Genomic DNA, 27,002 nt, shown 5'->3' with positions numbered 1-27,002 from the left:
GTGTATTCAGAGGGTGGCACAGCTTCCATATTTAATGGCTGTTTACTGGTCACTATTGTGTGCCAGACCCCAGGAAATAACAGTGCAAAGTGCTGTCCTTGCTGTCGAGAGTCTAAGGGTGGAAAACAGGCCGTGAGTAAGAAATGAAATACAGCTGAACTTAAGGCGCTGTGAGAGCACATCAAAGGGCCTGGGGCTCTGTTCAGTTAGGACTCTCCCTCTCGGCCGGGCAGGAGGTAAGGAGGTGAGTGGAGAAAGCGGGGCAGGGGCAGACCCGGAGGCCCTGCACCCCACGTTACAGAGGGGAACGCATCAAAACCAACCTTTAAATGGAGTTCAAATGTCAACTGAAATCAAACCTCATGTTGGCTCTTCCTTGATGCTGCTCTTGTTAGAAACACCCTGATCCAGCCTGGCAGCCTTTCAGAGGAAGGGGACCAAATCCCCGAGCCCGCTGTTCAGGGGAGGGGGGAGGAGAGAAAGGGAGAGAGTGACCAGGGGGTGCGGCGCCGACCAAGCAGGCTCCAGCCTTTCTACAGACGCACCGATGGGTGGGCACGAGCGTGCAGGCCGCACATCTGCCACCGATGAACAGGCTGCAGGATATGGATGGGCCCCAAGGAGAAGGATTAGCTCTATCATCACGTGTACCTTGGTAGGAGCTGCTTTACCTCTTAGCTGAGACCAGCTGCCCAGATGTTTTAAGGTGAGAAGGCAGGGTCCCCACGCGCGGCCGCGGCTCAGGTGGCTGCCGCATGCCATGAAGGCTCATTTGCCAGGGCTGATCGTAATTTTGTCCTGAGACCTTCCAGACGTCTTGTTTTAAACATGCTGAGTTAACGGCTGGGAAACTGCGGCGATTGGCACGATGCGTCAGAGCAGTTACCCTCCCAGCCCCGATGGGGGCTCCTCAAGAAAAGGGCTCGGATGAAGCACGGGTCTCACCCTGTGGAGACGGAGGCTGCGTGTGGGTCGTTCCCTTTTCATCCCTGCAAAGCCTACGCATTAAGCGGCATCTCCACCTCGGAAATTAGGGTCCAGGAGCCGGAGGTCTGAGTGGAAAAGTGGTGAAGAGCCCAGCATGGAGACCCAGCTCTCCTGCCCGAGCCTAGCGGCTTCCCCCCGCCCTGCTGCAGTCAGCACAGCCCCCGAGCACGAGACCGTGTCACTGCTGGACCAGCCCCGGTTCTCACAACCACGCGGTGCTTGCGGTCAAGTCGAGACTGTGAAAAAGCCAGGTGTAAAATCATTTTTCACAAGGTCTTTTGTTTTTTTTTTTCAAATCATGGGGCTGCGTTTACAAAACCTAAAGGAACCGAGCTTCCTGGCTACTGGGCTCAAGTGCCGTTCAGAACACCACCCACCCAGGCCCAAGAAAGCCGCCTCTCGCCTTCCCCTTCGGCTCAGTAACTTCAACAGCCATCAGGATAAACGCATTCTCTCTGATGAACATGGCGGAGCCTGCAGTCCCTAAACTGCCGTCTCAACACAAGTGCATCAGTGGTGGCTTCACCCGCTTCAACACGAGCGCAGTTCACCTTGGACGACGCGCAGGCACGGATGCAAACACTCTGCCCGACGAAATGCCCAGCGGCACGCAAACACGGACAAACGTGAAAACCCTGGGGAAAACGCCATGTTTTTGGAGGTTCAAAAATGGTGGGAACCGTCTGCCTGCACTTCGTTGCTTCCTTTGAAGTCTGTAGGCGGAGGGGAGAGGTTGGTAGGGATGATTCCCTTCCCACGCCCCAGCCCTGCTGGGAAACACTCCCCTAGCCCCCTCCTTCCCCTGGGCAGGTCCATGCGAAGAGAATTCCCCTTGCCCTTTCCTACAAATGTCCCTACACACGGGGCCGCCGCTCTGTGTTCAGCCGTGGCTGGGAGATGGCAGACGCACCGTCTGTTTCGTTTGGCCTCTTGCTCCCAAGCTCCTTTAACCCCAGAGCCGTCAGCCCTCACCAGGCTTACCAAGGTCTTCCTGAGCCAGGAGGCATGCGGGGCTCCCGGCTGGGGTCCCACATGTGGCAGGAGGTCCTGCTGTTCCAAGCCCCCTGGGGCTGCGGTGGAAAACCACAGCACTCCTGGTACCCGCGCTAGGGTCATGGCCGCGGCCTGTCCAGGTGTAGCTCCCTCCGCCCACGTGCATCCCCGCCCACACGCATCCCCGCCCCCAGCCCCACTCCTCGGGGGCCTCCTCATCACCCTTGGGCCCTGGAAACTGCATCTGGATTCCTGCGGCTTGGAGGCCACAGCTGCTCCCCCACAGGCACTCCGCGCTCCTGCTTCCGACCCCCAGGAAGAGAAGGGAAAGAGGGAAACCTACCCTGATTATGAGTAAGTCAAGACCTCCCACTAGCTGCTCCGATTCTGTCAACTTGGACGTCTTAGAACTGCAAGGTAACGAGTAGGCAGGGCTTGCGAAGTTCTGAATTTCACTGTCATGGCAGTCTACGTGTATCGGCCACTAACAGGAAAACACCCCAAAGTCCAGTGGCAGGTGAGGGGAGAACCCGAACGCGGTGACGCGAGCGGTGGAGGGCGGACCAGGAGCGACGACTGACGGAGGTGGGAACGTGGGCGGAGCTCACGCGTGCGCAGGTGCGAGCGGCAGACGCGCAGGCCTCGTCCTGCACGTGTCCACGTCTGCCACGTTCTGCACCAGGCGGCACCCAGCTGTGCTGAGGGAAAGTAACACGCCGGCTGCTGGCGGGGGCGGGAGGCGATGGGAGGCGCGCAGGGGGCAGTTCTCCACGGCGGGGGAACGCACTGCGGCTTAATTCAGGTGGTGGTTAAGGGGCAGATAAATGGGTCCAAACCCACTGAACTATACACTTAAAATCTGCCCATTTTACCGTATGTTAATTGTATCTCCGTTTAAAAAAATCTGGGAAATTGTTTTAAACGGGTCCCCAAAGATGAGGAAGCAGCACCCAGAGCTGACGGGGCTTCCGTGTCCTCCCCGCTCCGGCAGCTCTCTGGTGACAGGCGGCGAAGGGGAAGGAGACGCAGGGGTTGTGGCAGAGCCCAGAGGGCTGGATGACCCTCCAGGAGGGAAAGCGTTTGTTTGTACTTTCCCTTCTGCTCAAGGAGACGATCTCCAGGCCAAGAGCTCAGGGCAGAGTGAGCGACTCGCACAGGTGCTGTTTATTCCAGGGCCCCTTCCCCTCCTTCCCTCCCCCTTCTCCCTCACCGTGAAAGCGCCACAGGCACTCCCGCCACCATCTGCAGCCACCTGTTACCTGCCCCCTCTGTCACCACCTGGATTCCAACCACTGCAGCCACCTGCTTGCAGATCCATCATTCTACAACAGACCAAAGGGGCTGGAAAAGCACTCTTCTTGCAAAACTGACGTGAAGGACAGAATCACCCGTGTTGCAGGGATAAGCAGCTCTGTCTTCCTGAAAGGACCCCACTGTGGGCTGAGCCGCGTCCCCCCAGTAAGAGCTGGCGAAGTGACTCCTCAGCCCGGCGGCTCAGGACGTGACTGTGGGAGGAAGGGTCCTCACAGAGCAGAGGAAGCTAAATGACATCATCAGGGTGGGTCCTCATCCAGCATGACTGGTGTCCTTAGGAAATGGGCAAACGTGGAAGCAGAGACACAGGTAGAGGGACAATGACGTGAAGACATGTGGGGAGGCCAGGTGGAGATGCAGGACTGGACGGGTGCATCCCAGCCCAGGACGCCAGGGACCAAGGCCGCTCCAGAGGCCTGGACAGACCCTCCCTCAGGGCCCCCGCGGGGAGTCAAGCCTGCTGCCGCCCTGGACTTTCTGAGGCTCCGTGCCCGCCCCCTCCTGTCACCTGATACGCGAGTGAGTCTGGTCTGCCCCTTGCCCACCCCTTGTGGCCGGGTGCCATCACGCACAGCACAGACGCTGGTGGCCCCGGACCTCCTCTCCGCCGGCACACGGTCTGTCTTCTGGAAACGGGGCGGGGGGGGGGGAGCGGAGGGGTGCTGGTGTTATGGAGGGAGCACAGGTGGTGGAGCGGGACTGACGTGTTTGGGATGACAGCTTCGTCGATTAGGAACGCCGCGTCCCTGGCCAAGCCCCTTGGCCTCTAAGCCTTGGGTCCCTCACCTATCAGATGCTGATGACAGGAGGGAGAAGTGAGTGGCCCACCAGAGTGGCCAGCCCACGGCTGGGACATGTTGCCACGACCTGGCTCACAAACCTCCCACCCTCTGCTCACCTGCCAGAGACAGTGCGGGGTCCTCTGCACACAGCCCCTCTTCTCCCCGATCCCACTCGTCTTGAACCCAGCTTTGTGTAGATGCCCGCCCCACGTGACTCGGGGAAGGGGCGTCCCTGGTGCACACAGGGCACCCCTGGTGGGTGCTGTTGGTCCCGGGCAGGTATGCGACCTGAGGGATGCAGGTGAGAGAGAAGGACCCACGCTCCAAGCTGCAAGGAGACGCTGTCCTTCCCTCTTTCCCAGGCCAGGAGGGGGCTGGAGCCTCAGAGAGCCACCGTCAGGGTGCGTTCACCTTGCCAACACGAGGACTTCAGCACTTGGCCACGGGCTGGATCGTGTCCCCTCAAAAGCCATCTGTTGAAGCCCTGACCTCCGGCACCTCAGATGTGGCTGAATTTGGACACAAGGCTTTCAAGAGGTGATTAAGTTAAAACAGGTCGTTAGTGTGGGACACAACCCAATACGACCGGTGTCTTTAGAAGAGGAGGAGATCAGGACACAGACACAAATAGAGATGACCCTGTGAGGACACAGGCAGGAGGCGGCATCTACAAGCCAAGAGAGGCCTCGGGAGAACCAGCCCTGCCAACACCTTGACCTTGGACCTCCAGCCTCCAGACCGTGATGAACAAATCCTGCTGTTTCAGACCCAGTCTGTGGTGCTCTGTTACGGCAGCCCAGGTAGTATTAGCCTCTCACTACACAGTGTCAGGATGAACCACCACTGACGAAGGCCAGGAAGAGACGCAGAAAAGACTGTGGACTGGGGCCCGGCCCATCCCTGACTTCCGGAAATGTCTTAAGTTTCCCTGCATATTTCAGAACTCACTGTGATCTGAGGTTTTCTGCTGTTTGCAGCGGACAGCATCCCTACTGATGCCCAAGGTTTCAAACCTTCACAGCTCTGTGCCTTATCTCCTCCTGGTTTAAACAAGAGCTCCTTCCCACTTCCTGCCACCCAGGACTGACCCCCGACACACACACTCCACCCCACCCCACTGCCACCCCCTGCTCAGGCTCCCCCCCTGCCCAGCTGCCCTCCTTCTCCCCGGTCTCCCAGGACCACCCGATCCTCAGGGCATGCCTCACAGGCTCTCAACACGGCACTCTGCAAACAGAGCTGCCCAGCAAACATCTGAATGACATACCCTCTGGACTTTCCTCCTGTGGTCTCCTCCCCACGTGAATGGGAACCAGATGAGATTAGGCCACCACCTCTGCTCTATGCACAGATTCCATCAGACTGTGGATCATGGCCTCCCCCTCGACGGGGGAAATTGCCTTTTGGAGACAGAGAAACCTACTCTTGGTGTCATAAACTGAGCCTTTAAATTCTGGTCACCCCTGCCTGCTCAGGTCATTTCAGTTTCCCCCAAACTGCTGCTGGAGCGAGACCCACAACCAAGGCTCTAATTTTTCTTTTTTCGCCACCCTCCCTTTAATCACGTGTCTGAGACCCTAGTCAAAACTCTAGTCAAAAGAGGACTAGAGTTACAAATGGGGAAAAGCAGGATGGCAGGTGAGAAACTAAGGAGAGAAACCACTGCTTATACTTAAACCACAATTCAATTCAATTCAAACCTGTTATCAGCAGACACACAAAAACAAAAAAAAAACCCCAAATACTCTCATAACCCTGATGATATCCATTTTTGAAAAGCAGCTTCTTCTGGGACTTCCCAGAAAGAAAGATTAAAAATAAATCTCCTTTTACAATGAAATAACACAAAACCCTACCCTGGAACCTAGAAGGTTTGATCACAGGCCCACCATGCGACAGCTCCAGAAGCTTCCAGGCTGTGCACAGGCCCCAACAAGACACGTCACCTTCTCACTTTTCTCTGCCTCTCACTGGGTGACCGCTGGTCAAGGCATCTTTATTTCCCATTTGAACGTTACTTCTGAGAGCCAGCTAAGACACTCCCCGGCCCCAGAACACTCGGTGAGGTCTCCCCGCTCGCAGCCTTGGAGGGTTCTTTCCTAGGGACCCCAAGGATGCCGAGCACAGACCCCTTAGAAAGAGGAGAGTGAGGTGGGGACAGACAGATGGCGCTGTGAGCATCTAAGGAGGGAAAGATCTTGCTGGTTGGGGAAGACGGGCAGATGGGGCCCGGGGTCGGCTCCGGTGAGTTGACAGGCCCCAGGCCAGCTGCTGCAGTGACCGCCCCCCAACAGGCTGACTTCCGGAGGGACACGTGTCATGGGGGCTGTCACACTAGGACCACTGCAGGTTCACCGCCTGCGCCGAGGGGGGTCGCCCTGCTCAGTTACTCTGATACTGTAAACGTGCTCGCGCTCTGTTCCGGCCGCGAGCGCTTGGTGTCTGTGTCCCACGGGGCAGCTCTCGTTGCCTGCCCCTGAAAACGCTATCAAACCACCTTAATGGGAATTATGGAAAAGGCTAGTCCGAATTAGAGCCATTTAGAAAATAAATACCTTTTACTTGCAAATAAATGTTTCCCTTTCAAGTAATGAACCATTATTCTAGGCAGAGGCTCAAAGGGCCTATTGAACAAGTGACAGGGTCGTCAGCAACATCCATCTACAGGTAGAACGCACGGGCGGGTGCTTCATAACGTGCCTGCCCCAGGAGCCTGGCCGCGGGCGGGCTGAGGCTCGGCTGACTGCACGCGTGTGCTCGCAGACCCTTCTTCCACGGGGCAGGGCGCCCAACTGAGTGGTCATTCCTGGCAACTCTGCAGCTCCTGCCCGTCTTACAGGGGAGCGTCGGTCTCAGACGGGCTAAGCCATGGCCATCTGTTGGGTGGGGTCAGGAAACACAACGAACGTCCACACTAGCTTAGACCAGGACGTCTCAGACCTGGCGCTCCGGACATTTGGGGCTGGATCACCCTTCGCTGCTGGGGGTGGCGGTCCCATGCTTCGTACCACGTACAGCAGCATCCCTGGTCCCTGCTCACCAGATGTCAGCAGCACCCCTCCTCTGCGTAACAACCACAGTGTTTCCAGACACGGCCACATGTCCGCTGGGGAAGAGCCGCACCACGTGGGGATGTCCTAGAACTTTTTTAAGCAGCTGGTGCCTGGGTCCTACAGGTATTTCCCAAAGTTCCCCAAGCGAGTCTAGGTTTTCCAGACACCACCTCTGCCCCCAGTTGTAGATCCAGAAAGACCAATTCTGTCGATACACAGCTTCCATTAGAAGAAAAGACTCTGTGACTAAAAGTTCTGAAAAACACTGGCTTAAAGACATAATGTGGGGCTTCCCTGGTAGTGCAGTGGTTGAGAGTCCACCTGCCGATGCAGGGGACGTGGGTTCGTGCCCCGGTCCGGGAAGATCCCACATGCCGCGGAGCGGCTGGGCCCGTGAGCCATGGTCCCTGAGCCTGCGCGTCCGGAGCCTGTGCTCCGCAACGGGAGAGACCACAACAGTGAGAGGCCCGCGTACCGCAAAAAAACCGACATAATGTGCTCCAGAGCCCAGGCTGAATTCCAGTTTGATGAGCTGCTACTCGAGATACATCACATCACCCTTTATGGTCCTCAACAGCTCCTTGAACCTGGACTTCAGGCCTGAGTTGACCTGTGATTCTGTCCTCCCCTTTCTACTCTTGCCGTCCTAGAATCAACTCGGCTAACACCCCACACTGGCAGGGCCACAGCCCCCAGCCACCTTCACCGTGGCGAGCATCTACCAGGGCCAGGCACCCAGGGCGCATAGCTGGGCCTGGAACGGAGGCACAGCGAAAGGCCTGGAGAAGGGGCGGGGTGACCAGCAGGTGGACTCCAGGCTGGAGGACACCATGTGCAAAGGCTGAGGCTGCCTGAGGAAGAGTCGGGGCCAGAGCACAGGGTCCTGGTGCTGGGCGGTGGGGACAGTGGCAGGAGAGGCAGGCGGCGGCCGTGAAAACCCGCCAACCAGGCCCAACTCCGCCCTGAAGGCTAGGGAGCGCAGCGAAGACTGAGCAGGGGAATCGAAAGAGCCAGTCGGCTACGACTTAGGACAAAAGCACTGGGATCTGAGGCGAGGCGGGTGGAGGAGATCAGAGACCAGAGGACACGGCCAGTCCTGCTGGTGATGGAACACGCAGGCCTGGGGCCTTGGGGACATACCAGGCACAGGCAGGGCTCTGGGGCCGCCCTCCTCAGGCTGTGTGCTGGAACTCAGCTGTTACGGGCTGAACTGTGTCCCCTCACCCCCCCAAAAAAGACTCTCCTGTGTTGAAGTTCTGACCCCCAGCTCCTCAGATGTGACTATTTGGAGATGGGCCCTTACAGGGGTAATTCACTCAAAATGAGGGCACTGAGGTAGACCCTGATTGAACAGGGCTGTCCTTGTAAGGGGGGGATGAGGACACAGACACAGAGGGACGACCGTGTGAGGACACAGGGAACAGGTGGTGTCTACAAGCCCAGGGGAGGGGCTTCGGAGGAACCAGCCCCGCTGCCACCTTGATCTTGGACATCCAGCCCCCAGACTGTGAGGGACTAAATGGGTGTTCCTTTAGCCGCCCCATCTGTGGGGCTTGTTTCTCGGCCCATAAGGAGCTAAGACACCCGGGAACGACCTTAACGGGTGAGCGACGAAAAGGACTCTCGCAGGAGACCAGGAGGAGAGTAGCTAGGAGACACGGGAAATCCAGGCAGTGCACCCGTCCTGAGAGAGCTGAGGACTGAACGGTCACCGCTAAGGCCACAGACAGGTCGCCTGACGTCCCTGAAGCCCTCTGCGGATCTGGTATCACCAGCCTGACTCAGCTGTGGCACTGAGACCCCGAGGCCCGGGTGCGGTGGGGACCACGCAGCGCTGGCACCTCCCAAGGGCAGACACGTCGAGAGGGACAGGCCCTCGGTCAGAAGCCCTGGGAAGGGCCACGGCCATGGTTTTCAAGGGCGGAGGATGGATGGAAGGGCTGGGGGACCCCGAGGACACGGCGTGGACAGCTGGGCGTGAGCGCTGCTCCCCTGCCCCCCCACCCCGGACGGTGAGCACAGACCTCCCCAGGTGTGTTCACCTCTGTGCCCCATGCCTCAGCTCCCGCCTCACACCACGCCCAGAACCCTCCATCTGACACTGGTCTCGGCTGTACCAGGAGCTCCTTCTCTGGGCACAGACGAGCTTCTGTCCACCTGGGTCACTACCCAGGGCGGAGCAAGGCCTGCCACGGAGCAGATGTCGCGAGAGCAGAAGCAGGGGCAGGCCCGACACAGACGGCGGGGAGGGGCTGTATGTAACTGTCTTCAAAACGTGGGGCAGCAGCCGTGTCCACAGCAGCGCTGTCACGAGCACCTCAAGGAGGGGGCCACCCAAGTGTCCACTGACGGATGATGGACAAACAAAAGTGGTATAAACACAATGGACTATTACTGTTCAGTCTTAAAAAGGAAGGAAATCCTGACACGGGCTACAGCGTGGATGAACCTTGAGGACAAGATGCTCAGTGAACTATGCCGGTCACAAAGGACAGAAAATGGTTTCACTTACAGGAGGGGTTGAAAGTAGTCAAGCTCACAGAGACAGAAACTAGATGGTGGGGGCCGGGGGCCGGGGTGGGGAAGAAGGGGAGTTAGTGTTTAATGGGGACAGAGGTTCAGTTTGGGAAGATGAAGAAGTTCTGGAAAGGATGGAGGTGATGGTTGCACAACACTGAGAAGGTACTTAATGCCGCTGAGCTGTGCACTTACAAGTGGTTAAAATGGTCAGTTTTATGTTATGTATACTTTACCACAGTTGCACAAAAATTTTTTTAAGTTGGACAGGAACTTTGTGTTTGCTGCAGATGCTCGTGTGTACCCATCTGGGAACAGTGGAGCTCCTCAGGGTGAAGCAACCAACGGTGCCCAATTTGTAAAGCATCTTTTAAACACACAGAAAAAGCAGCTTTTAATCTAATCTGGGAGGAAACGGTCTGTGGTGCAGATTGTGGGGCTGGGCGCCTAAGCATCCTTAATGTAACACGACCCCTGGAGGCTTGTGGCTGGGTTACAGCGCACTGTCTCCTTTGCACTTATTCTTTATTTTTTTTAATTTTTAGTTTTGGCTGCACTGAGTCTTCATTGCCACGCGCGGGCTCTCTCTAGTTGCGGCGAGCGGGGGCTACTCTTGGTTGCGGTGCACAGGCTTCTCATTGCGGTGGCTTCTCTTGTTGCGGAGCATGGGCTCTAGGTGCCTGGGCTTCAGTAGTTGTGGCACGTGGGCTCAGGAGTTGTGGCTCGTGGGCTCTAGAGCACAGGCTCAGTAGTTGTGGCACAAGGGCTCAGTAGTTGTGGCGCACGGTCTTAGTTGCTCTGTGGCACGTGGGATCTTCCCAGACCAGGGCTCGAACCCGTGTCCCCTGCAATGACAGGCGGATTCCTCACCACTGCACCGCCAGGGAAGCCCTACACTTACTCTTTAAATGACACTAAGAAATAAAGTGTGACTGTCATGCTAGCAGGATTAAGTGATACAAAGACTGACCCTCTTCCCCACTTTAAAAAAAAAAAAAAAGAAGGCTGATAAACACTTAACCCGCATTCTTATGACTTGACATTCCTTCCCACAGGCTCCTGTGACTCAGCTATGGGTTCACTGCTCAGATAAGAAAACTGTCTCATTTCTGGAGCAGGGTTTCCAATGTAAGGAGCCTCCTGGCTCCTTGGTGCCACTGCAGGCCCTAAGCTAACTATGCACCCAGAACTAAACCGGTTAGGGCTGTACCTCTGCAAAACAGGCCCTGCAAACGTGAGTTATACTTTCGCTGCAAGGAACCGAGAAAAAGACACAGCAAAGGAGTGGAGAAGCAGAAGGACGTGAAATGGGGAAGAAGATGCAGAAAGGCGCGGGGAACACTTGATGAACTTTGCGGTGGTGACACCGGCTCTGTGAACAGTGACAGGCAGTGGGGGCGGTCCCCAGGAGCAGGGCCCAGCTCAGAAGGGCCGCATGTGGCTTAATGCTCTGCGGCTGCCGTGTGGGTCTTGGGAATCGTTTACGAACAAGGGGCCCTGCATGTTCATCTTGCACTGGGGCCCCACAAGTTTCGTGGCTGGTCCTGACTAGAAGAAAGGTTTGGAGAGACCAGGAGACCTGCCCTGCGTGGGGCAGGGGGCGAGGCAATGCTTTGCCGCGTGTTTCAGCGTCTGCGCAGGGGCTCGCTCCAAGCCCCCTCTGCTCTGGAGCTAACAGCTGAGGGCATCTATACCTATTTCCAGAAAAGAAGCCTCAGGGGGGTGTCCCTGCCAACTCTACACGAAGCGTAAGGGGCCGGGTAAGTTTCAGCCTGAGTCTCTGAGAAGAAAAAGAGTCCTTTGTCTAAAGCATTTAAGGGTTAAATCATCAATATTCATTTATCCTCCATTAACTGCCAAAAAGATCCATCTCTAGTCTCTTCCACCCCCCAGTGAAAAACAGCTACTGCTGACCTCCGCCCCATGGTCTGCAGGGGTCTCCCCGCCCTGGGTAACTGCACCCTGTGCTCTGAAACCCGCCTGCCCTGCCCCAGCTGGACACCGGAACTGCGCCCAGGAATCTGGTGTTGGACGGAGGGGTGCTGGCCTCCGCCGGACCAGGGACCAGGTGAGCAAAAGCCAGTCCGGAGGCGGGAGGGAAGCTGATCTCAGGAGAAACTGATGTGGGTTCCACGAGGGCTCTGAAACAACCCCTGTCCCACTTTCTGGTCTCAGATCCCGGCCTAGGTTTCCTGAGCCATCCCTGCATCTTTCCAGTCAATTTCTTTTCTATTTTTGTGAATTAATGTAATTTGGAATTTGTTTTCATTACTTGCAACCAAATGAGTCCTAAGAAGAGAGGGTTTGACGGCACATCATATGGTGCAAGTGATGACCTGAGAGCCCGCGGGCGGTGTTCTATTTCAGCAACGACTTGTTGTAGGGGAAATCCACTTAAATCAGCCCATAACCCTGCCCCCTTTCCCAGAAAGGCAGGCTTGTGAATCTCTAGGCCACTTGTCTCGCGGGGGGGTCAGCCTGTATGTAATGACCTGCGCTGGGTAAACGCTGGGAGAAGCAGAGACCGCAGAGCCAAGTCTGTGGACCACGGAGGTCAGGGTCAATGCCTCCTACAGACCCAGCAGGGACAACACTCCAGGTGGGCAGGGGCCTCTCTACACAGCCTGGCCCTTCCCCCGTTTGCACCTGCCCTGAAGGCAGCTCCCTGATGCCTGCGGTCAACGCTCGGGTTACCCTCTGCCCCGCTTTACAATTCCACTTTCTCTCCGATCCGCTTCCCCCCCAGCACAGCTAACCCAGACTTCTAACTTGGTAGACGGTCCTCCATCGAAGGACACGGACTCAGATGTCTGGCCCACGACCTTGGTGGAGGTGGAGCCGCAAATGACAGAGCACCCCACCTCATCCTGGGGCCCCCGCCGGCCAGGAAGCCCCTTTCCTTTTCAGATCCCTGAGCCCTGCGGCCAGAGGCCTGCTCTGTTTTCACATGAGAACTCTGAAAACCAGCCGACCCCTTCAAGGGTCTTTCAGACAAACCCCCTGGAGGTCCACCTTGGCGGGACGCCTCAGACCACCTGCATTGGGGCGTCCCGTCTGAAGGGCACACCCGGCTTCCCACGTCATCAGTTTCTGGGCGAAGGCGAGAGACACCTCGGAACGGCATGGAATTAACCACCCTTCCAGATGTGGCTTATCAGGTCCTCCTCATCTAAGCATTTCTGACCTGACTCGTTCAGCCGGTCCTTACCCCACAGAAGAGGAGGAGAGGAATCTGAGATTTCCAAGCGTCTCCTGGAGGGGAGGGGAGGGAGCCCTGAGCCCACTTTACCCGCGAGGCGCCTGCAGATGAACGGGTCATAGCCCACACCTGCCAAGCTAGAGAGCTCCGCTCTTCTCGTGACACCAGCGCAGGTGCGCTCAGACACTTCTGCTGAGGACTCGGTGGGTAGAGCGGGGACAGACGCACAGCCAGTGCTGGGGGCACTGCGTGCGGACCCGAAGAATGAACAGGGACCAGCAAGTAGAAGGACGGAGAAAAGGGTTCCAGGAAGTGGGCTCAGAGGCAGAGGGAGCAAAGATTAGGGAAACTGCCCGAGAGGTCTGCACAGCCCACCGCGGAAGCCGCAGGTAACAGCACACAGCCACGCCCCTCCTCAGGCAGGAGCAGGGCCGTCTCTGATTGGCCAGTAACGGTGAAGAGAAAGGGCAGCCCCCCCCCCCCGCCGGGCGGGGCCCCTGGGGCGGAGGCAAGAACACCCTGCAGGGTGAGCAGGTGAGCCATTCTAACCCTACAGCTACGGCTCTGGACACGTCAATGACCCCCAGCCTCGTTCTCCTCCCTGAACTGAACTTTGGACTCGAAGATAACACCACAGCTCGCTGTGCCCAGGGCACACTTTTACCTACACTGGGTGCTGGGCACAGGTGAAGCTGGCTGAATGAAGTCAGTTCTAGCCGATGGCTTCCCATTTCAGGGTCCTTCGGCCCTGTGGAAATTTAATTAGCACCCTCCCCTTTTGAGCCAGAGGGCAAGAGAAGATGCTAGAACCCTCCAGGGCCGGTGCTTCGCCAATCAACAGCCCGGGAACAGGGTCAGACCCACTTGCCCAAGGCCTGGTCCGAACCTGCCGGCCAGTGGGCTTCTCCACGGCTCCTCCGTAGGCCCCCGCCTCGGGCCAGCGGCCTCCTTCCGGCAGCAGCGGGCCTGGCTTCCCCCCTGCCCGTCTGTGGCCCCAAGCAGGGTCAGCGCCAGCCCTCTCCTCACCCCACAGGCTCTCTCCCTGGGCGCCCCCGTTCCCTACCCATCCCTCGGCTGGCTGAGTTCAGCGTCTCATGGCTATGAGTCACCCCATCTCCGTGCTCCCAGCCATCCTGCACCCGTCAGCCCCAGGCTCCCACAGGCCACAAGGCCCTGCAGATGCCACTCCCTCTCAGAGGGAAAGGCACACACACCCACCCCCTCCTCTGCCTCTCTCCTCCTCAGGCGTCGGTCTCATCGCTGAGGCCAGTCTGTCTGGGCCAGGCTCTCTGTTCTCTCTCATTTCCCATTCTTTCCACTCACTTAACTCAGTTTGTAATTAAAAAGTGATGATGATTAGTTAAGGTGCGCCTCGCTTGTTAGTCCATCAGCTCGGTGGGTGCTGTGCTATTTCCGCCTAGCGCTTCATTCCCCACACGAGGCACGAGGCCTGGCCCAGAATCCGCACTCACGTCTGAGAAAGGGGGGAGGGAGGGAAGGAGAGGTTAGGAAAAAACAGAGGAGTGGCCCAGGGCCGCACTCAGTGGCGTGATGATTGCCTAACAACTGTTTCTCGGAAGAAAAACAGACCCAGGTGTGCAGTGTTTGCAGATTTCCACGGTGTAAACGCTCTCACCGTGGCCGTGGCCGGCTCCCAGCCGCCAGCCCCGCATCCTGAATGTGTGGCCCAGCGGCTCCCGCACCGGGACTGACATTTGGTGCCCAACGTGTTTTTAAATGACATCAATTTTTGACTCGATCCTGCCTGGGACTGAAGGCCAGAATGAACTGACACTTGCAAAACAATGCTAAAGACGAGAGGTTTTGCAGCTGGTCCAGAGCAAGAAGATGAAGGAAAGCTGAGACCTGGGGACGAACACTGTCCCCCAAAAGATGGAAGAGCTGCTTGGCAACCGTGCAGCTTCCGGCGTCTCCATCAGTGAGGACCACACCAGATCCTGTGCTTAGGACCTCGTCATGAGCAAGTCGAAGCCTGTGAGAAATGCTGTTATACCCACCGACCTAACATTTATTTCCCTTCCTAGCAATTCATCCTAATGCCTCAAGAGAAGCAAATCTGACACCCACAACACCAAATCAAAAAGGTACTGAGATCCTAAAAATATTCGAAGAAAATGTGTTTTTCCCCTAATAGTCCAGGATTATAGAAGTCCTAAATCTACCACAAAACCCAGAAACCATAAAAGATTCACTTGACTCTATCCAAACCAGAAGTTTCTGCGTGACAAAAATACCATAAACAAAATCAAAAGACAACACACCAGGGAAAACCACTTACAAAACATCCAAAATGCTTCATTTACTTTATGCATAAAGTACTCCTATAAATCAGTAAGAAAATAACGCCCCCCCCCCCCCGCAAATATACACACAAGAAGGCAAAGGATGCGAAGAGACAGTCCAAAGAAAAGGAAACACAAATGGCTCAAAAGACTTCAGAGATATTTAACCTCCCTCCTAACAAGAGAATGCAAATGATCCTTGGGTATCCTCAGGTATTCTCACACGTCAAACGAGGAGACATTTAAAAGTATGACAGCCCCCTGGGTCAGGGAGGGTGTGGGAGTGGGGCCTCACACCTTATGGATGGAAGTGTGAAAGGGCAATAAGATCTCTATGGAGAGCACTTTGACAACATCTGTCAGAATTAAAATGCAGCCCAGTTTGACCCTCCACTTCTAAAAGTTTCATGTGTGGGGGAGTTTCATTATATATTATGTAATAACAAAGACTGGAAACAACCGAAATGCCCCCTTGGAAGGTGACTTGTTAAATTATTACACAGAAAAGAGTGAGGGGCTCCCTGTACTGATACGCACCCATCCCCAACACAGGTGAACAAAAGGTCTGAAACAGTGTATACGAACAGCTTGTGAGAGAAAAATATATAAATGAAAATATACTTGGAATATTTCTGGAAGGATACATAAGGAACTGGTAACCATGGCTGCTTCCAAAGAGGGAAACTGGAGGCAGAGATGGCCAGAAATGTTACTTTTACTGTTTGCTTTTGGTCCCATGTGATGCATTGTCTATTTCAGTAAGTTTCTAAACACAGTCACGCACAAAGATGTTCACTGTTGTGTTGTATATAGTAGACACACGAAATAAAATCACACTAGGATGACCTACCGGTGAGTTATTTCTAAAGATATTCCTGTTGTGATGACATTGTAATTATTTTTCACCCTAATTAAATTGTACTGAGTCACTTTAAATAACTTCTAATCTTGAGCCCCAGAAAAAGAATTCAAATTACTTCCTGGGGTATATTTAAACAACTCTCAGGTTACTTACAGGATAAAGGCCAGCAATCTGTGAGAATTCTTGGCGAACAGAAAAAATATTAGAAGACTGGAGATAAACATCTTAAATTTCACGTACAGAAAGAGAGTGTTGCTAACGTTGAGGGTAGGCAAAATTCTAGGGGTTATTCAAGGAAGTGGAGAGCACTAGAAACCAACAGGGGTTCACTCTGAACACTGCAGGATAAGATAAACCATGCAAATTACTGGGAGGAGTATTTTAAAGTCAGCAGAGTTATGTTAAGCACTGATGATCTCTCTACGCGGCTGGGGATAAAACGCAGAGCAATGAACGGCATTTGGAAGTTGAAGACCAACTTTCTGGTCCACTCAAGGCTGGTGAACTGACTTAAAATCCAAGACAACACTCAGTGTTAAGACTGCCTTGTACGGCTCAACATTCTTAATCAAAGGAAATAACAGGTGAAAATGTTTTGAAAACTTTACAGGGCAGCACAAAAGAAAGGTGGTGGCATCGGACATCATCATCATTATTACTATTCCGAAGGCATCGCAAATTCTGGTTAACAAATACCAGGGACCAAGGCAAAAACTAGAAATAAAAAAGATCCTAACAGGAGAGATCTAATAACCCCAAACTAGCAAGATGGAACCTACACGGTGCCCCACATCACACGAGCACAGGCTGAGAAAGCCCTGACATAACGGGATCCCATCGAGGCCCCGAGGTAGACAGATGACACGTCTACTGAAAGCCTTAATGATCGACTGTAAGCTTCATTAGTGAAGTGTCCAATGTCTTCTCTTCTGATCAGAACACGCAGGCCGTGCCTATTGTGTTCTGGGTGCCATGCTTAAGAGATACATATGCCACGTGGACCCATCAGAATGGTGAATTCTGTCCCGTATGGAAGGACTGAAGGAGCTGGAGATTTCTTAGCCAGGGAAGAAACCAGTCCTTGGGTATCCTCAGGTATCTGAGCACATATTATATGAAGGAAAAAGAATCATTCGGAGGAGAGAGCTGCACAAACAGGCATGAGATGACCCGAGTTGTGTCCACCAAAAAGCACGACTCTCTGCAAGGAAGACTAACCAGCTAACGGGGTTCTGTGCAAGGCACAGCCACGCCGGGGATGCCACCCAGGAGGGGAGAGACTCTTGTCAGTTCCAAGACCCCTTTTAACTATAACAAGCTGGGACTCTATCTGCCTTGGTAGTTTCACGTGTGTAAACGCTATTATAGCCTGTATACTAGACTATACAAGATATGATATAGATATTAATGATATACATCGAAAACATATATTTAATATAATGTAATATGTGCCTGGTGGTTCTTCTGTATCCCCCTCCCCATCTAATACCTGAGGAGAGAACTGGCCCTCTAGCGCAGGGAGGCACACACCTGCTGAAGTCTGATGATAAAGACATCGCACGGGGCTTTTGTGAGTGGGAAGATCGCGGCGCTCAGTGGGGGAGGTTGGTACAAAAGGCAACTTCTCAGACCTGAATTTTCATCCACTGACAGAAGGAGAAGCCTGCCACTTCTGCTTCCACTTGCAAGCCAAGCTGACAGGCACCTGACCTCTGGAATCAGCACCCATCACAATATGCATTCCACGTCTGTACATCTGATACAGGACCCAGCGGACACCGCCATCAGAGGAGAAAGCTGGCCTCAGTACGAGCCAAAATGTGCTTAAAAAGCTCTTGAAAGCATTGGTTATGGAACAGAACAGTCCTTTATTTAGATCTTATTTGTGCGTGAAAATCAATATGTCCTTTTTAGTCTTTATCTTACAGGAAAATGCGTCTCTACCTATTGCCCCCAAGCGTTCACCTCCCGGACTGCCTTGTCAGCTGTACATAACTGACGCACCCCAAACCATGCTGCACACCCTCGTGCCATTTTTGACCCCCTCGAGTGCTCACCTGGAATACCTGTCCGGCTCTCCAAGGCGCCTCCATAGCCTGCTTTCATGAACTGTTCTCTAGTTTTCTACTCCCACCATCCACGGCAGGGTCCCCACCACTGAGACAATGATACTCTGACCCACCTCCTTGGAGGCTAACTTCCAAGTTGGCCTCCCCTGTGACCCCCAGAACAGAGCACCCTCTACACACATCTGCTTCGATCTACATCATTCCTCCTGTACTCTAGAAAGAGGTTCAAAGTATTTGACAAGTTGCAAATGCTTACTTTCACAGACATACAAACAGTATTAAAATAGTCACTGTTCTTAAGTCTTCCGTGCCGGTAAATGACAACCAGATATTGACCTCCATGGATGGGGAACAGTCACAGAAACGCCTTGGCAAAGGACAGGCTGACCGGCGGGATCAAGGTGAACCAAGCTAGAAGGATCTCCCCACTAACAGCTAAGCCAGACAGTTCCCGGAGGACAGCTCATTTCTCGCCAGGCTGGTACAAGCTGAAGACAAGGGTTATGATGATGTAAGAGTTTCATCTTACACATCCATGCGGCACAACTGTTCACTAACACACGTTTGGGGCGGGGGGGAGATACATGCACATAGATTATTATAAACTGTCAAATTTCAGTCTTGCGTTTAAACAAAGCGTTTCAAACTCTGCCCAGAACTGCTCAGAAGTGGGAGAAAGGTCTACATTTACTTTGAAAGGCAAATTAGTTATTTGAAACACAGAAGGGGCACAATAACACAAGTTGTTTGACACACTGGCATACAATCTCTCTTGTATGTTAAGAACCAGAAAACTGTAGATGTCTTAGGCATCGATTTTCTAGTACTGCCCCTTCTCCATCTCTATGACGGCCACATATCTCTGGCAAACACTCCGACTCCATTTCCCAGGATGCAGCACCTCTGCTAGAGGGCCCCCCTGGGCTGGAGCAAGTCAGATGTCCAGGTAAAGCTGGCCAGGATCTGACCTCAACGCCTGGACAAAAGGGCTACTGTGTGACAGCAGGGGTGGTCCCGAAACACCACAAATTCTTAGCATCCTTCCTATACTCCAATGGTGTTTGCTACAGTCCCGAGAAGACACCTGAGGGAACACTGGGGTGGCGAAGTCCAACGTGAAATACGCCGACCTCCGGGGAGGACTGAGCTCGGGGAAAGGGAATCTTCGAAAGCTGTTTGCTTCTCTGGCTACAGTTTGAGCTCTTTAGTCAGCTTTAGTCTGTTTCCAAAGCCAGCGCTGGATGGCTGAGGTGTGCCCAGAAGAACACCTGGGAATAGGAACTAATCTGGCGGAGGCTATTTCTTTGTGGGAGACTTGGGGACAGCTGGCCCTGCAAAGGGCAGAGCCTGGGGCCGAGCTCCAGCGGGCAGACCTTGAGAGGGGCGTCCTCCAGGGCCAGCTGGTGACCCATCAGGCCTTGCCCTCCGCGGGCCACCCCTGCCTGAATAAGGCGACAGCTCGAGGGTCGGGGAGGGAAGCTCCAGCCTTTGCAGAGGGAGGGGCGCCCCTTCCGTGTGTGCTTTGGGACAGGAGTTTGGGTGCCAACTCGGAAGGCTAAGGTGCCCCTTGGCGTAGGTAGGCAGGGCCACCGCAGAGGGCTGCCGGAGCCCGGCTTCACACCCGGGCAAACACATCTGTTTGGGGGATGGAAGGACAGCAAGCCCGCGTGAGGTGCGAGGACACGCGGGCTCGCACCACTGCGGGGACCCGGGTCTGCACGAGGGCGCGGGGAAGGGCGCGAGGACCGCGGAGGGCACAACGCTCGGGAGCGGGACGCGGGGCCGGGGCGGTCGCGGCCCTTACCTTGCTGACCACGTTTTGTACCAGGCCTGTGCGGAGGCCGTAGTCCCACGCGTGGCAGTCGCAGTTGGAGGCGTTGTCCCCCTTGTCCGGAGGGGACGGCAGGGGCGGCGCGTCGCCCCCTTCCGCGCCGCTGCCGTTGCCGAGGGGTCCCGCCGTCCCCCAGGCGGCGGTGGAGAAGGGAGTGGTCGGGGGGCTGGTCCAGTTGGCCAGGTCGCCGCCGCCCCCCCGGGCCGTGGCCGTGACCCCCGCCGGCTCGGCGCCCTTGCCGTCCCCGCGGCACCAGAAGTTGGGTTGGTCCAAGAGGAAGGAGTCCGAGAACTGGCTGAAGCCGATGAAGAGCGCCGGGATCCAGGTGAGCAGCACAAGGGTCTTCTGGTAGCTGCCGCCCAGGCCCCCGAGGAAGGGCAGCACCGACCCGTCGTAGTCCAGCAACAGGAGGCTCGGGTGCGGGCCGCCGGCGGCGTGCGGGGCGGGCAGCGGCTGGATGTCGCCGCCGCCGCCCGGGCCCGCGCGTCCCCCGAGGGGCGCCGAGGCGGCCGCGTCCCCGGGCGGCAGGGCGCCGTTCTCCTCGGCCGCGGGCGGCAGCCGCCCAGGGACGCCGCCCGCCGCCTCGCGCCGCCGGTCTATCGCCATGGCCCGGGTTCGCGGCGCGCGCAGAGGCGCATAGAGCGCAGCGGAGGCTCCCGCGGGGCCCCGGGCAGAGCGCGCGGGCCCGGCGCCGCCGCCGCCGCCGAGGAGGGCCCGCCGCTCGCAGGGACTCTCGGCTGCCGCGCGCGTCACTGCGCCCCCATGGCCGGCCACCCGCGCCCGGGCTGCGGCCCCGGCGGGCGCCGGGCGGAGGGCGGGCAGAGGCCGCGGCCCTCAGCCGCCGCCGCTCATCGGCTCAGAGGCCCGGGCGCCGGCGGCCGAGCCCGCCGCTCTCCGCGGCTCCGCGCCCGACGCGCGAGCAGGAGGAGGAGCGGCGCCGCGCCTGTGCCTGTGCCTGAGTCGGCCGGCGGGAGCCCTGCGGAGCACGGCACGGGCGGCTCCGCGCTCCCCGCGCGCCCGGGATGTATTTATCCGACCCCAGCGCCTCCCGGAAGCCGCGAGCTCGATGCCAGCCTGCCGCGCCGGCCGCGCTCCCCGGCTCGGCTCCGCGGCCTCCCTCCGCCTCCCGCGTCCCGGCCCGCCCCCTCTCCCCCCGCGCGGTGGAGGTAACGCGGCACCTGCTGCGCCGGCTCCTGCGCGCGAGCGCCCCCTCCGGCCCGCCGCGCCGCCGCCGCCACCGCCGCAGCAGCCGGGGAGGGGCGGAGACACGGGATGCCCGGCCGCAGGGCGCGAGGATCCCCGCCAGGCTCCGCTCCGCCCCCGGCAGGGAGTGGAGGAGGCGCCACGACTGCGGGCTCGTGAGGCTGGCGGCCCGGAGGGGGCGGCGCGCGCTGAGCGGGTGGCCGGGTGGTCCTCAGGCTCGGCTCCCGCGGTGCCGGCTCTCGGTGACCTCTGTTCTCTTCCCAAGTGCCCGCCACCAGCTGCCCGCACCCCACGCCAGGTCCCGAGGCCAAGGGTCGCCAGCGTTCGGGAGCAACCCTCTTGCGCTGTTTCGAGGTGCTGACACGGTTGATTTTCGAGTCGAGGGGGCGCATTTGCCAATTTCAGGTCGTGTGTGACCCGCAGCGTCGGGTCACCCGCGACCGTCCGCGGCACCCACTCCCAAATCGCCATTTCTCGTCCCACTCCTAAAGGAATGCTATGTAAGCACGAGGCCGGAAGGATATATTGCCAACACCGAGTTATATGTACATGACCGTGAACGGTGCTGGTGTTCCCAACCCCCTCCCCAAGATGCATTCCGGTCTCCGGCGGAGAGCACAGGCGCACACGCGGAGGCCGGACCCCCCTCCTCTCCCGCAGTCCCGCGCAGACCGCGTTGGGCAGCGCCGTGAGAACAACCCCGCCCTGCGGCAACCGGCCGCGTTCGCGTGTTTCCTACTGCGCCCGGGCCGGCGGGCCCCTTCACCAGGCGTGTCCAGTGATAGGACCCTTGACGTTCTGAGAAGTTTATTAATGGGTGTCTCTGATAGAGCAATCCATTTCCAGCCTTGTTTGGGGAGGGGGGGGAAGTGGGAGAAATGCTTTTGCTTTCCAAAAGAATACACTGTAAGCTGCATATACTGAACGTACTCCTGCATTTCCATTATTTGCTTACATTTTTAACCTGCAGTTCTTTTTTGTTACGGGCAACACGTACTTACAATTTAAAAAAATACTTGCACACCAGAGAGAGATTTCTTTAAACGCCTTCCAGCGCACCGGGCCTTGGGGGCGGGGGAGGTCGTGGACTCTGGTGTGGCTGAGAAGGGGAGATTAGATACGCAGGGGCAAAGGAAACACCAAACCTCCGAGGGATGGGTCCCAAAACCTGCCCGTATTTTAACACTAAGCACTTGTTAGTGTTCAGTATTTCAGTAAAGATTGAACTTTGCAGGGTTGGCTTTCTGATACACACTCTCACTCAGTCCTCGTGGGACCCCCAAGAGGTGGGTCTTCAAGATGAAGCTATAGGGTTAGGGCGTTGCCCGCAGCAGAGCCAAACTTCTGGCTTGGAACCAGATCTTCTGACTTTGCACTCCAGGATTTCTCCGTTTCAAAAGGCAGGGGGAGCAACACCAACAAAACCTCAACAAAGCAAGCAAAAAACCAGCGAAAAAATCATAGGAAAGAGTTTTAAAAGATATTTGTCAATATGCATTTTTAGGTGGGAGAAGCCCTAGCCCTGGGGCGGGGGAGTTTCATTGCCAAGCTGTTACTAGTTCTTGTCTCAAAAAGGTGATAAAAATCCTCAAATGGTACATTCCGAAGACTTGGGGACACACTCGAAATGGTTCCCTTTAAAATTCAAGCTAAAAGGAAGCCACATAAGGTGTTTGCGATCAGTCAGCTGCAGCGCTGACCCAGGCATCGTAATTAAACTGCTGATTAGATTAGGGGTTTCCCTAAATCCCTCTTGGATCAATATGCCCCCCAAATCTAGTCAGGAAGATTAAAAGGTAGCAATTAAGCTGGTCTATAATTTATTAAGACAGACCACAAAAAGTGACCTCACGGAGGGACCTAGAACCAAAAGAGCAAAGAGAAAGAATTGGAAACTCTGATGGCTGCCGGGTTCACTGGCTCCTATACAGCAGCCACTCAGGCACCTGCTATCACATTACCTAGTCTACTTTCCTGCACTGTAGTTTTCACCAAGTGCTAGTTTTCTTGTTTACTTATTTATCTACTGCCTCCTACCTCTAGACTGCTCCTGTACTCAGCTGTATTTCTGGTGCCTGACACACTCAAGGCAATATGTATTTGCTGAATAAATGAGTATATCCAGTTACTATCACCGAGTCATATAATCTGTTGGGATCCTCCATCTCTGTTTACTTTGCTTCTTAAGTCACCAAGCAACCTTTTCATGTTTGTTTAGTCTCTCAAATATAGTGCTCAGATCAGCCAGCAGGAGAATTCAAAGGATCTTGACAATTCTATGTCTTAGTGGAAGTTATTGTGGTTGGTGGATTAGCTCCCAATGTGAAGTTCTTGTGGGCAGTTATCAGTCTGCAGATGGACGGTTTGTAGGCCAAGAGCAGCTCACAGACTACACACGATGCTTCCAGAAAAATAACTGCCAACATTTGAAAATCGGGAGATTGAACTTGTTTTAAGTACATCGCAGAAGCCCTGGCCCTTGTCATGCCGTGTTTCCTTGGAGGGCAATGGAAGGACAGGAGTTCTCCAGCTCGCCTTGTTTCTGCTGGGCACACAGGGATGTGAGTACACGTCACTTGTCTGGCCCCGGAGAACATCTGAGACTGTGACCCTAAATTTATGTTAGTATCCCGAACTCACTGATCTCCATTTCTCTTCCTTTGAAAGCATGTTAAATAATCTGTCTGTTTGTAATTTTCTTAAAATTGAGAAAGTAACAAGAAGAAATAAAAGGTACAACCAAATCACCGATGTACTTGAACAGTTTTATTTCCTTGGAGATAGCAGGAGGAAAAAAGATATTTAGCTTACTTCTAAAGTTGACAGAAATCTAATTTTAAATCCTCCATAATTCTGTAAGAGTTAGTTTCAAGGAATTGGTGTCATGGTTAATTAACTTAAAATGTACAAAGCAATCATGGCAAATGGATTTCACATTGCTTTTTTTACCTGTATGCTCATGTTTCTTCTTTATACTTGAAATATGGATAGATATATTTAAAAATATCACGTCCTTTTTTTTTTTTTTACTGCAGTTTGATTTCTTTCTTTCAGTTAGCTATTTGAAAAGTAGGTTATCTTGATTTTCAGAGGATGGGAGAAAGTGATGCGAAATTACTTCAAACTCTACTTGAACACTATTTACATCATTCTTTGACTTTGGGAATGTTAACTTTGACTAACAAGGAATTTGACATTTACAAAGCCTATCATAAATGAAAATGCAAAAGCTGTTTTTGTTCTGTTGAAGAAGTAATAAAAATGTCACAAAATCTATCCAAAAAAAAAAAAAAAAAAGAACCACAGGTAATATCTTGAGAAAATGTGGAGTACAAGCCAATTCATTCTTCCTGATCAAAAAGACCAAGTGAAAAGAATTAACATATTTCAAGTGAAGATAAGAGTTCTATGCAAAAAGCTATTCAATTGTAAATGTGATTGATAGGGCCGAATTAAAAGCTTGGTTAGAATTTAATTTTGAACTCTTATTGAGTTTAAAAACAGTCAGTATAACAAATTGATCTAGCATTGGAGGTTGGCTTTTGTTTGCTAAAAGTCACAGATGTCACGTTTGCCTTATCGTCGTTAAGAATGTTCATTGTGATATCATTAATATGTAGAATCTAAAATACGATACAAATCAACATATCTATGAAGCAAAAACAGACTCACAGATATAGAGAACAGACTTGTGGTGGCCAAGGGGGAGGGGATGGGGAGGGAAGGAATAGGAGTTTGGGAGCAGCAGAGGCAAACTATTATACACAGGATGAGTAAACAACAAGGTCCTGCTGTAGAGCACAGGGAACTATAGTCAATATCCTGTGATAACCATAATGGAAAAGAATATGAAAAAGAAGATACACGATAGATATAGATCTGAATCACTTTGCTGTACGGGAGAAATTAACATAACAACCGTGAGGCTGTGTCAAAGGGATAAGCTCCTGATTCGTGTCGGTTAATAACCCAAAGTATGAAAGAACTATCCCCAGATCCATGCTAATATAAACAAATGATTGAATAAAGAAGGAAAGAAATGGGGAAGAAGGGAAAAATCTCCCCCGTGGAAGAACTGTAGATACTGTGTGTAGGTACATGACCCTTGAGAAGGTGGAGCATTAACTCAACGCTCATGAAGTGTGGGCTGCCTACAGTGTTTCCTTCCAAAGAGGACAACATCGACAGGGACAAGTCATCTTGAGAGCATGTAGCCTTGACCTGGTGTGATGAGGAGGGCCTTTACCTCTGGGATCTTCCTCCCCCAAACCCATAGCCCCACACTAACCAGGAGGAAAACACCAGGCGAATCCCAGCTGAGAAGTTCTACAAAATACCTGACCAGAACTGAAAACTGCCCAGCTCATCAAAAGCAAGGCAAGTGTGAGAAACCGTCACAGCCCAGAGGAGCCCAAGGAGATGTGAAGATCAAGTGGGATGGGATCCTGGAACAGAAAAAGGACATCTGTCAACACTAAGAAAATCCGAGTGAACTATAGACTTTAATGAATAAAAATGTATCAGTATTGGCTCACTCGTTGTGACAAATATACCAGACTAATGTCAGATGTTAATAACGGGGACATTAGGCATAGGGTATATGGAACCTCTCTGTACTATCCTTGTAATCTTTTTCTATAAGCCTAAAAATATTCTAAAATAAAAATTTTAGTTTTTTAAAAAAGGTGATTTAACACTCTTTCCAAACACGATTTCATTTTAAGCTCTAAATCAGTAATTTCCCTCTGAATAGGTTCTATCTTTGCGATAATACATTTTTAAAAATTTTACTGACGTAGAGTTGATTTACAATTTGTGATGATATTTTTAATCAAGTAAAGATTTCACGGTTCGGAACTCAAAGTCGATGGGGGAGCAGAAGAAAAACAAAAAAGAAAAATGAATTTTAATGAAAAGCTTGTTTTAGTAAGTGATTTTTTTAACTACTCCAAAATGTTAAAGACGCCAACAGCACTAAACCTGCCTGCTGTGGTCCAGTCTCCGGTCTGTCTGAAAGGCCGGCGGCGTGGAGGGTGAGCCTTGACCCCAGTCTGAGGGTCATGACGACTAACTGCTCAAATTCCCCTGTTTCATTCTAGTTTACATTTCCATCTTTTATCAAGTTTTGATCATTGACCCAGAAATGCACTTATACCCAAGTTTTCCTTTAATTTTTCAGTGTTTTTTCCTGCGGCCTTGTTAACCTCTTCAAAGATTCCATTTCTTTAAAGTTAACATAAAGCCTTCAGGGAGGCTGCAAAATTCATGTGTGTGGAATAAGAAGCCGCTTTTAGCGAACAGAATAGAGCGGCCGTAGCCTCCAGGTTAATGGCCTCTGACAAGAGTGTCTCCATCAACCAGAAAATGCTGGGAATATAAATCTAAGGGCATTCAAGTAAAACTCCATTTTCTAGTGTATGTCCCTAAAGGACAGAGCCCTGATTTATATGCCTCAGGAGCCCCCCTGCCTGTCACAGGGCTTGGCACTCAGTAAATATTTTTGGAATGGATGAAGAGTGGAGTGATAGATAGGATTTTGCCAGAAAGAGAAGAGGGAACAGCCGAAGGGACAGCAGGAAGGAAGGCACCGAGGTGCAGGGAGAATTACACGTTTGCGAAGGTTTAGGGACCCCATGGCATTTCCATCTTATGATTTAATTATGGTATTTATAGAATAAAATTTGACGATACTCTTTGTGAAATAATAAGAAATATATCTATGGGTCTCTGCCCCTAGCTCCTGACACAGGACTCCTGAAACCCTGGTAATTTCCTGGGTGATAGGAGTGTCTTTTGTTCTAATGAGGTGACTCTGGGTCTTCAGAAACACCGTGCCATGATGAGATGCTTGGAATGTCCAGCCACCCTCCGTGTTTCTCTAGAGAGGGA

At 53.7% G+C, this 27,002-nt stretch overlaps 1 protein-coding gene across 1 annotated transcript in view; it reads right to left on the bottom strand.

The window, feature by feature from the left end:
- SLC22A23 (solute carrier family 22 member 23) overlaps positions 1-20,516 on the bottom strand; it is a 138,981-nt gene extending 118,465 nt beyond the window's left edge. The window contains exon 1 of the mRNA XM_065885664.1: positions 19,884-20,516. Coding sequence (XP_065741736.1) covers positions 19,884-20,516 — 633 coding nt within the window. The remainder of the gene's footprint in view (positions 1-19,883) is intronic.
- Positions 20,517-27,002: the final 6,486 nt, after the last annotated feature.

This window comes from Phocoena phocoena, chromosome 10 (genome assembly GCF_963924675.1).
Source record: "Phocoena phocoena chromosome 10, mPhoPho1.1, whole genome shotgun sequence".
Taxonomy (NCBI): Eukaryota; Metazoa; Chordata; class Mammalia; order Artiodactyla; family Phocoenidae; genus Phocoena; species Phocoena phocoena.
This window is presented reverse-complemented; position numbering and strand designations above follow the sequence as displayed.